Source organism: Ursus americanus, chromosome 12, assembly GCF_024610735.1.
Source record: "Ursus americanus isolate L20-20 chromosome 12, mUrsAme1.1.p, whole genome shotgun sequence".
Taxonomy (NCBI): Eukaryota; Metazoa; Chordata; class Mammalia; order Carnivora; family Ursidae; genus Ursus; species Ursus americanus.
The window spans coordinates 9,272,461-9,284,537 of record NC_142138.1 but is presented as its reverse complement, the minus strand read 5'-3'; the positions used below and the strand labels follow the sequence as shown (position 1 = coordinate 9,284,537).

The 12,077-nt window shown below is 40.0% G+C and overlaps 1 protein-coding gene across 4 annotated transcripts in view; it reads right to left on the bottom strand.

Moving 5' to 3' along the window:
• The window catches only part of OSBPL9 (oxysterol binding protein like 9), a 175,925-nt gene extending 164,552 nt beyond the window's left edge, over positions 1-11,373 (bottom strand). For 2 of the 4 annotated variants that reach the window (XM_045799562.2, XM_045799563.2), the window contains exon 1: positions 11,209-11,373. In XM_045799562.2, the coding sequence (XP_045655518.2) occupies positions 11,209-11,373 (165 nt within the window). The remainder of the gene's footprint in view (positions 1-11,208) is intronic. The other 2 variants (XM_045799560.2, XM_045799561.2) reach the window with 1 other exon arrangement.
• Positions 11,374-12,077: the final 704 nt, after the last annotated feature.

Here is a 12,077-nt window from a genome sequence, read left to right as displayed (position 1 = left end):
AAGGAGAGACATAAAGATCAATGGAGTAGAATTAAGAGTCCAGAAATAAACCCTCAAGTTTATGGTCAACTGATTTTCAACAAGGGTGCCAAGACAGTCTTTCCAATATATGGTGCTAGAATAATTGGATAGACACATACGAAAGAATAAAAAATACAAAATTTAAGAGAAAGAATGTGATCCTTAGCTCACACCATATACAAAATTAATTCAAAATGTATCAAAGACCTAAACAAGAGCTTAAACTTTAAACTCTTAGAAGAAAGCAGGCATAAAACTGTGTGACCTTAGATTAAGCAATGGTTTTATGTCACCAAAAGCCAAGCAACAAAAGATAAATCAGACATAATCAAATTTGAAAATTTCGTGCTTCAAAAAACACTTTAAGACAGTAGAAAGACAGGGTGGCTCAGCTGGTTAAGCAGCTGCTTTGCACTCATCATGATCACTGGGGTCCTGGGATCAAGGCGGGCTCCCTACTTAGCGGGGAATCTGCTTCTCCCTCTGCCTCTCCCACCTGCTCATGCACTCATGCTCTCACTCTTTCTTTCTTACTTTCTCTCAAATAAATAAAATCTTAAAAAGAAAAAAAGAAAGTAAAAAGGCAACCCACAGAGAGAAAATATTTGAAAATCACGTACCTAGAATATATTTAAAAAGTCTTACGACTCAAAAAAGACAAATACAATTTAAAAATTAGCACAGGATCTGGGGGCACCTAAGTGGCTCAGCTGGTTAAGCATCCAACTCTTGATTTGGGCTCAGGTCATGATCTCAGGGTCGTAAGATCGAGCCCCACCTCCACCTCTGTGCTGGGGGTAGAGCCTACTTATGATTCTCTTTTCCTCTCCCTCTGCCCCTTGCGCCCCCACCCCCCTGCTCTCACTCTCTCTAGAAAAATAAGAGAAAAATTAAAAAAGAAAAATTAGCAAAGGATCTGAATAGATATTTCTCTAGAAAAGATATACAAATGGCCAATAATCATATGAAAAGATGCTCAACATCAGCAGCCATCAGAGAAACACAAATCAAAACCATAACAACATACTACTTCACACCCACTTAGGATGGCTGTAATCAAACAACAGATAATAACAATATTGGCAAAGATGTAGAGAAATTGGAACCCTTATACCTCTGGTGGGATGTAAAATGGTGCTGCTGCTTTAGAAAAAGTCTGGCAATTCCTCAAAAGGTTAAACAGAGTCACCATATGACCCAGCAATTCTACTCCTATGTATATCTAAGAGACATGAAAACATACGTGCACACCAAAACTTCTGTACGCAAATGTTCATAATAGCATTAGTCACAATACCCCCCAAAAATGGAAACAACACAAATGTCCATTAACTAATGGATAAATACAAATGTGTAATACTCATACAACAGAATATTCAGCAGTAAAAAGTACTGACTGATATGTGCTATAATATGGATGAATCTTGAAAACATTATGCTAAATGAAAGAAGCCATATTAGAATTATTTAATGAACACTTTTATAATATGATTCTATTTATATGAAATGTACAAAACAGGCAAATCTATAGGTACCAAGAGTAGATTAATGGTTGCCTAGGCTGTGAGTGAAATACTGGTAATAATGTAATGGAAACAGTGTTTCTTTTAGGGGTGATGAAAGTTTTCTAAAATTGATTGTGGAGACAGTAAAACAATTCTGTGAATATACTAAAAACCATTTAATTGTATCCTTCAAATAGATGGCATGTGAATTATTACCTGAATAAAACTGTTAAAACACACGAAAAAAGAAAAAAGCAACCCAAAGATTTCCTAAAAATTTCCACATGAAATTGTTACAACAAAGATGTTTAGTTGCTGTATCACAAAATAAATATTCTTAAACAAACCACAAAAGTCCATACATAGAAAGAAGTTTAAGATACATGAGAAAAAGGGAGTAGAGAAAGCAGAAGAGAATCTATAGACTGGGGTCCTTGAAAATTTGTGTGCAGATGGAATCCAGAATACCCAAGGATTACCTCCTCCTACTCTGATGGGGAAGGATGCAGGCAAAGGTTGTCAGGAAAGCAGGTATACTAGTAAGTGTGGGTACAAGATGTTAAGAGTGTTCCCACTAAATATACTCCATTGTCTCTGCGAAGCATGGCACCTTCTCTGAATGATGGTGGAAAGAGAAAGAGTTGAGAGAATGTAAAGAAAGCTGCCAAAGCGACAAAGCAAATATTCACCCAATATTTTATCTACCCATCTGTGCTATAGCAGGAATGCTAAAATAAAATACAAGAAATGAAATAAATAGACAATCTTAGCATGAAGGCCTAATGTGAACAAAACTCAAGGAAACAAAAAACTGACTTTCATAATAATCTTAACATTGTCATGGGAATGGGAAAAAATTAATTATGAACATGTCAAAACACCTCCTTTGAATAAAATTCCACTTGTATGATTCCAGGTACCTTGTAAACTTAACTTTTACAAGAAAAAGTAAAGTTCCTTTTTTAAAGACCTACTCCAAGAGAATCCTTCATGATAAAATCCGCTCGGGTCATTATCCCAGGGTCCTGGGATCAAGCCCGGCAGGAAGCCTGCTTCTCCCTCTCACACTCCCCTTGCTTGTGTTCCCTCTCTTGCTGTCTCTGTCAAATAAATAAATAAATCTAAAAAAAAAAAAAAAAAGGAATAAATCCTTAATCTAAATCACTTGTGCATCGTCCTGGCTTTGACTGGAATTATTTGTATTTATTTGGAAGTATTTGAAAATCTGATCCTATGACAACTGCCACATATAGGAGTGGCATATTTAAGAACAACCTATTTTCCGTCCTTCCACAAATTATTACCATCAACAAAACTGCTTGCAACAGAAGCGAGAGCTGACTGCTTGTTTGATTCAACACACTAAGCAAAAGATCCCACACAGTTCTACAGGCTCTGGATAATTAAACAAAAGCCACTGTTGTTGATATAAGCTCAATCATGTTTTACATAAACCATGGAAACGTACATATTTGTTATTAGTATATTCTGCAAAACTTACAAGGCTGTGTAAAACACAATTCGGAACAGCCTTCTGAATCTCATCTCTAAACCAAGTTTCAAGGGCCTTGGACATTCCATTCTCTACAAGAACAATGTGCCACTAGGACTTGAAGATCATAATGCTCAGTACTGCCATTGAGGAGTTTACAAACTTGTTGTACAGACGAAGAATGTACTATAGATATGGCTAGTTAATGATAACAAATATAAAATGATTAAATGCCCAAAGAATTGTATGAGCAAGTTTCAAGGGTATTGAAATGGAAAAATCAAGGCTGACTAGAGTATTCAAGAAAGCAAACAATACAGAATTTCCATATACTTCTTCCCACTGATACTTCTCACCATTTTAGAAGCTTCCTTTGTTTTCTTTTTAGGACATTTAAATTAAATACAATTTTTCTTTTATTCCTTTTACAATGCAAAAGCTAGTTTATTAGTTTTGGACTTCTAATACATACCATTTAAACTTAATAAAACTGTCAAGAACAGTTTATTTAGAAAAGTATAAATTCACTTTAACTGTTTGATGGGAGTGGTGCTGGTATCTTTCTGGGAGAATCTGAAACTACCTCTTTTACATCTTTGCAAGAAAAATACATATATTTAAGCTCTTCAAAAAATTTTTTTTAAAGATTTTATTTATTCATTGGACAGAGAGAGAGACAGCCAGCGAGAAAGGGAACACAAGCAGGAGGAGTGGGAGAGAAAGCAGCAGGCTCCCAGTGGAAGAGCCTGACGTGGGGCTCGATCCCAGAACTCCAGGATCACGCCCTGAGCCGAAGGCAGACGCCTAACGACTGAGCCACCCAGGAGCCCCCAAACTTTTTGATCATCTTCCAAACGTTGCTGAGGACTGCCAAATAACACACGTGTTTCAACTACCAGTGATTCCTTTTTTTTTTAATTTTTGATTTATTTATTTGAGAGGAAGAGAGAGAGAGCACGCAAGAGTGAGAGCGCAAGAGCAGGGGGAGGGAGAAGCTGACTCCCCACTTAACTGACTGAGCCACCCAGAGCCCCTAACTACCAGTAGTTCTGAAATGCAAAATCATTATAAGTCTTTCCCAGGCAACATGTAATAGTGAAGAACATATGATTTTTCTAATGAACTTACTAATTCACTGTTTCTAACCTTCTCTCCAAAATGTTACAAAAACAATATAAAGAGAGTTAAACATTTTGGGGTAATGATGAAACAAATCTTATTTTATCATCTCAACTAGTTCCTCAAACAACCTGATTAACCTTTAATGTGTCCCTAGCTATTCCTTTTTTCCAAGTCCCAAGGCCATTGATCTAAATCTTTTACTATACTCAAGTCCTAACTCTACCCTCATTTTTAACATGGATGTTGATTCCTGTCCCTACAACATTTAAGCAAAATCCTACCTTAGAAGCCCTACCCCTTATTCCATATCCTTCTCTGCCTCTTTCACAATAAAACATCTTGAGCAATCTACACTCACTTTTTCTACTTCTTACACCTTAGTTTTTAACCACTCCAATCTGCCTTTCTTCCATACCTACCACCCCACAGACTGATCTCACTAAGGGCATCAATGATATCCAAATGTATCAATCCAGTAGATATTTTTAGTCTTCACCTATTCAGTCCTCTCAACAGTATTCAAGCCAACTCACTATTCCCACCTTGACTGCCACGTTCTTCTGGTTTTTCTCTTATATCTCTGGCTGTCCCTTGTCACTCTCCTGTGCAGGCTTTTTTCTCTGCCAATCCCTTGAACATGACTCTGGTTTAAAAATCTGTCCACAAAATCTTTGACACTCCTTTCAAAGGGTAGGGCCTAATTCCCCTCCCGATGCCGGAAATTCCCATCCCCATGAACATGAGCTAAACTATGATGTATTTCTAATGAACAGCATAAGGCAGAAGTGATGTTCGCAAACTATGATATAAAAGGCACTGCAGCTACCTCCTTGCTTTCACTTTGATTTCTCCCTCTGGGTGAAGCCATAAAGCCTATCATAATGACATTAGTCTAGCGCAATGGAGAGGTCAGCTGGTGAGGAACTGAGCTCATATTCCAACACCCAGCAAGGAACTGAGGCCTTGTGCCAACTGCTGTGTGAGTGAGTCATCCTGGAAGCAAATCCTCCAACTCTTGCAGTCAAGCCTTTCACAGGACTGCAACCCTAACCAATGTCTTGACTGCAACTTCTCGAGACCCTGAGCTGGAAGCACCCAGCTAAGTCACTCCCAAAGTTCTGAGCCACAGAAACTATGACAATGTTTGTTGTTTTAAATTGCTAAGTATTGGGGTAATTGATTACAAAGCAATAACTAATCCAATGATGTTTCTCAGCATCCTCATTATTCTCTCAATTCTCCATATTTAAAGCTAATATGTATCTGTAACCAGATTTTTTCCTCAATTCTGGACTACCAGACATCTTTATATCAATTTCAACATGTCCCAAAGCAACTCTCCCTCAACCTGTTCTTCCTACCATCATTCATCCATGTAAAACCAAAAACCTGCATTTCATTAGATGACTCCTCCCCTTTCACTCATATCCAATCACTAAGTCCTGTCGATATGACCTGATAATTTCTCCATAATGATGGTCTTCTTTAAAGAATACAAATTTTACCTGCACCTCCTGATCAATTTTAAAATCATAGAGACAACCAGACATCATGTGCCACTTGATGTAATGTTTCACCTATGAAGAATTCTTGCCCAAAAGAAAAAAAACCCTGAATTTGATTAAGTTTCTAGCTCTAATGATCAGTTTATACAGTTCCTATATTGTAGGAAATACAGACAACAAAAGAACATGTTTAAACATACCACAAAAACATTGCCAGTGAAATCCAAAATGTAGAAAATTCTACAGAATAAATGATCTGGTTTCTTCAACAAACAAGAAAAAAGAAAGAAATGGAACTGGAATCCTGAATCAAACCAACTGGTGAGGGAGAGATGTTTGAGACAATCAAGGAAACTGAACACTGACTACGTATTTTATATTAGTAAATTATTACTAATAATAATACTTGGTTGTAATAATGCTATTGTGATAACATTTTTTAAAAGAGAGAGATCTTAACTTTTAGTAATACATCTGTAATATTCACAAATGAAAGGATATAGTATCTCGAATCTGCTTTACAATGAACCAGTGGGAAAGGAAGGAGTTGGTGGAAGTATTAACAAAACTAAATTGGCCATATGTTGATAACTGTACAAGCTGGATGACAAGAATTCATTTTACTATCTTCTTTTTTTTTTTTTTTTTTGAAGATTTTATTTATTTATTTGACAGAGAGAGACAGCCAGCGAGAGAGGGAACACAGGCAGGGGGAGTGGGAGAGGAAGAAGCAGGCTCCCAGAGAAGAAGCCTGATGCGGGGCTCGATCCCAGAACGCTGGGATCACGCCCTGAGCCGAAGGCAGACGCTTAACAACTGTGCCACCCAGACGCCCCTACTATCCTCTTCTATATATGTTTCAAATTTTCTATAATAAAAATTTTTCTGTAATAAAAAGTACTTAACAACACTTAATGATTTCCACTGGGGGTAAAGTTCAAATTCCTTAGCATGGTTTACCAAGAAAGCCTTTCATTATCTGGCCCCTGCCTACCTCTCCAGCTCATCTCACTACTGTCCATCTCACAGCCCAAACTCCAGGACTGTCAAACTCCTTACTCTTGTCTCCTCCAAAAATATTTATTCCCTCTATCTCAAGCAGTTATCTCTCTCTGCTCACATAGCTAACCTCATTCAGGTCATAGCAAACCTGTTTTGTTTTTGTGTTTTTTTTAAGATTTTATTTATTTATTTGACAGAGAGAGAGACAGCCAGAGAGACAGGGGACACAAGCAGGGAGAGTGGGAGAAGAAGCAGGCTCCCAGCAGAGGAGCCTGATGTGGGGCTCGATCCCATAACGCCAGGATCACGTCCTGAGCCGAAGGCAGACACTTAACGACTGAGCCACCCAGGCGCCCCAGCAAACCTGTTTTTTTCTAGGAAACTTTTCCTGACCTTCCAAGACTGAGTCAGGTAACCTACCTACATACACCCCAAGCATCCTATACTTCCCTGATCACAGCTCTTACTTGCTGTATCCCCCAGGAGACTCTAGGTATCATGAAGCATGGATTATTTCCATTGTATTTGCCATTTTAATGCCTCCTTCTGGCACACAGCAGGTTCTTTTTTTTTTTTTTTAAGATTTTTATTTATTTATTTGACAGAGAGAGAAAGCAACAAGCAGGGGGAGGGGCAGGCAGAGGGAGAGGGAGAAACAGACTCCCCTCCCAGCAAGGAGCCCGACACGGGGCTCAATCCCAGGACTTTGGGATCATGACCTGAGCCAAAGGCAGACGCTCAACCGACTGAGCCACCCAGGCACCCCAACACACAGCAGGTTCTCAATAAACACTTGATAAATTTACAAAAGGCATGACCTTCAATAACTTTCTAACCTTCCAATTCTTCATTTATCTATTAACTCCCTCAATTTTCCTTCCTTTCTCACCTTCCTTTGTGATCATGATTCACATAAATGGTTGGCTGTTCACACGGTGTTCCCAAATTTATACCTTAGCCCTTCCCAGGTATCTAATCTAATGAACTAATTACTTATATGCTATAATCTAACAGATCTTCATTTCCATGCCTGACCTATGGCTCCAAATGCCTTCTGGACTCAGTATCCTGCTATCTCCCATATACATCTTTACACTAGAGCTGCTCAGAAGTCCTCAGTATCTTCTTAATGCACCTTTATGTTCTCAAGATTCCCATTTTGTGCATATTCCCATTGCCTGAAATACTCTTCTTCTCTTCTTCCTTTACCCTATAAATCTCAGCTCAAATGTCTCCCTTGCCTTTTCCAGGCAATGTTCCCACAGCACTCTATTCTTATTTCTGTTGTAGAATTTGTCATATTGTTTTGAAATTTATCATATTGTTTTGAAATTATGTTTAGGTATCTGCTGCTAGGCTGTGAGCCCCTAGGTAGAAGGGACTCTCTTCCCTTCATTCTGTACCACCATCATATATAATACAACGCCTATTACAAAGTTGGCCCTAAATAAATCCTTGCTGAATGAACTACATTATATTGTTTCTAATAATTAAAACACTGAACTAGAGCTGAAAAGACTGCCTAAATCTACTTTCCTGGGGCGCCTGGGTGGCTCAGTCGTTAAGTGTCTGCCTTCGGCTCAGGGCGTGATCCCAGGGTCCTGGGATTGAGCCCCACATCGGGCTCCATGCTCTGCTGGGAGCCTGCTTCTTCCTCTCCCGCTCCCCCTGCTTGTGTTCCCTCTCTTGCTGGCTGTCTCTCTCTGTCAAATAAATAAATAAAATCTTTTAAAAATAATAAAAAATAAATCTACTTTCCTAAAAAAGACAATCCGTTTCTCTCTTCTTGTATTGGGCACAACAATATTATATGAAGCTCTTCTTTTCAAAAACTGAAAATCCACAGAGTATGAAAATAAAAGAAAGATAAAGTAAAAAGGCCATTCATTCCCAGAGAACAGGTCTAGGACGGGCCCTAGGCCCAGAGAAAAAGATCCAGGCTGAGATGACGTTTAGGTGAATCTATTCAGTTCATGGCAATCCCGGTGATTCTAAGCCTACTCTGAGATTATCCCAATATCAGTTTTCAGTACAGGCATAAACTCTAAAGCAAGAACAATCTACTTTAGTTGGGTTTTCATGGCCACCCTGGAATACATCTCCAACCACAAAGCCAGACCAGAGCCTAAGTGATTTTAGAAACAAGGGACAGAGTGACTTGCTATTTATTATTCTGCTAAAAGGCTAATGTAACTAATTCAGATACTCTTTCCGGAAGATGTAGATCCAAGTTATTAGCCCTACACAAATCACTAAACTGTACCTTCTAAGCCTCTGAAACCTAATGTACTAAAACAATACCCACGTATACATAAGTCCTTGCCAATGTTTAATGTGCCTCCTTTGTCTTTAAGTGAATAGCTATCCTCATCTTTGCTGGACCTCCTCTAATTTGGGATTACATATCATTTTATTTTCACAAGATCATTTTACTTTATAATATTGCCCTGCTGTTTCTCTATAAGCAAATGCTTTAATACCAAAGAACTAGAAAAGGAAGGAAAAAAAAGACTTCTAAATAGCTATTAGTGAGAAATATGATACCTCCTTCAGCTGGCAAGGATGATGTTTTATAAAGTCTGGTCTCAGAAGGGAGATATTAGGTATTGGGGGATGGGAGGGAGGAGAAGTATATGAAAAACCTGTATTTAGTTAATCAGGCAAGGAGAGATTTATCAAGGTATTCAAAAACTAAAAGGGCAAGGAGGCAGAAAAAGGATCCACTAAAGGAAAAAAACAAAACAAAACAGGATAAAGGAAGATTCTATCCAGGCTAGGAGCGCCTAAGAACCCCAGTTTGGGGCCTCTCCACTATGGCCCTAGATTTAGACCAATACAAATCTGGGATTTGTAGAGTATACTTAATTCCATCGTGCCAATTACTGAAATTACTCTCCCTTGAATAGGCTGGAAAGGGTCCGTGGGAATTTCTGATTATCACATCTACTGAAACCCAACATTAACTCTTTGTTTATTTGAGCCACAGGATTTTGTAATTCCAGAGTTTCCAGGATATAATAATGTTCAGTTTCCTCTCTTTCATGCCTACCTAAAGATAATCTTGAACGATGGGTTTAAATCTCATTCAGGTTTGGTCTTTTTCTCCCTTTAAAAATCATGTAGAGAAAGGATGTTGACAGTTAAAGGATGTTGAAAGTTAGATTTTTTTTACTAGCCTTTAGTAACTCACGGCTTGCACTTTTTTCTCCCTGCAGATAAGTGCAGTGAAAATAGAAAGCCAGGAATCTGGAATCCTGATTACACCACTTACTGCTAGCTCTGTGATCTTGAGCAAATTAACTTAAAAGCCTGGAGCCTCAGATTCCAAAACTATAAAATGAGAATAACAAATACCTTGCATAGTTATTGTGAGTGGAATGAATTAAGGGAACCACTAAACAAGCATATAAGCTCCATAGAAAAAGAATGGTGAATATCTTGATCTCTGCTGATTCTTGCTCACATGCACACATATGTGCACACACACACCCACACACACCTAGCCCAAAACAATAATAATTAACATATAGTGGGAGTTGAAGAAATATTTTTTAAATGAACAAATAAATACTAGTGCGCCCACTTCTCTCATCTTCTATAATGATGATTTTTCTTATTTCATAATTTTCTGAAGCCTTCAGGGAATTCTATTTTGTCCTTTTAAGTGGTTTCTTCCCTCTCATTGGCTATTATTAACTATACACTATTCAGAGTCCTTTGTAAGTAATTCCTCTAATACCACCCACCTTCTATTTCTAATGCGGTAGGGGTGGAACGGATAGTCAGAACGTTAAGATTCACGGCAATTCGTGCACTTGCCCACGGCCACTGGTTCGCGTTTAACAACAGTGAAGCCCTAAACTCAGTCCTCCCCAGAATACAACTTTGAGGAGACGCCGCACTATCCATTCTGTCTTCGCTAACGAGACGCCTAGGTGAGAAAGCCTCGGCTTCAAAAGTTAAGGCGTCGGTTACGCTCGCCTCTCACAGAATAGGGGAGTGCGTCCCATAAAAGAAACACTCAGTTTGGGCAGACAGGAGGGATTTCGGACTCCTTCATGTGGCCCGAGAGCCAGTCACCTTAGGACCTGGCCAAGCTTTTGTGACCACTGCTCGGAGAAAACAGCGTTCTTTAATCCCTGGAGGGAAGCTAAGGGGCGCGGCCGTCTACAGGGTCGGGGGAGGGGGGCAATGTCAAGTCCCTGACAACGGTGGGAGACCACACGGACTGCATAACCTGACCTTTTAAATCATGGCGACGACCACCCTCACCCGCTACACCCGGGGGATCCCACCACAGCTTAATAGGACCCTAAAGGAGGAACGCGGCTCGCCCCTAACCCATAAATCAGACAGACACTGCCTGCTTATTGGCTGCGCCAGCTTCTCCTTCACCCTCATTGGCTATGCCGGACGTAAAACCTCCCCTCACGAGGGAACCCTCTCGTACGGCGGCACCCCCAGCTTGGCAACCTCTACCTGGCTACCAAAAAGCCCGCCGCCCCCCCCCGCGGGATAGCGACCCTCGAGGCGCTCGGAGCTTTGCCCTAGGAGGTCTCACCGTATAATAGGAGAGCAGCCCTGCATTGTAGTCCAGCACAAACCAACGGTACTGCCAGCCCTTCATCACGTTAGTCCATTTACTCAGCGGCCCTTCCATGATGGACGCCATCTTGGGAGCCGCCAATGACAACAAACGGCCTGACGTCACTCGCCTATAAGGCATTCACATGTGGGGCGGGGCCGCCGCGGGAAGGGGCGGGACCAGGCGGGGCCCGGGTGGGGCCAGCAGCTGCTCCTAGTCTTAAACTCTCCTACCCACGCCCCCAGCTATCAACCTCAAACAAGCTTTCACTAGGCGTCTGTTGTGTGCGAAGTGGGTCCCAGGGATGTGAGGAATGCAAGCATGAATACCGCTAAGATTATTAACATAAATAATTTTATTACCCATGATGATACCTTAGAGGTCCCAAAGATTTCACATCTGATACTCATTTATGCATTCATTTCACAAATCCATTCGTTTAAGAAATACTTGCAATTTTGTCTTAGGTACTCTAAGGCTTTCGGAATTCAGCAGAGACTTCACGAGGGGTAGAGGGAAACAGGCGATAAAAGAAACAGTAAATTCTGTAGTATATTAAACACTAGTAAGTGCTATGGAGAAAAATTAAGCAAGGAAAGAAATTAAGGCAGAAAGTGGGAGATGCAATTTTAAATTCCCAAATGGAGAAGGCTTGAATGAGAAGGTAACTTTTGAGCAAAGACCTAAAGAAAGTGAAGGAGGGAACCTGGGAGAAGAGCCTTGCAAGGGAAGGAATAACAATGCAAAGACCTTTAGCCTGGCGTGTTGAAGGAACAGTAAGTTCAGTGTGAGTAGATGTCATTAGCACACTATGAAGTGCATACACAAGTTGTGTCTTTGCACAA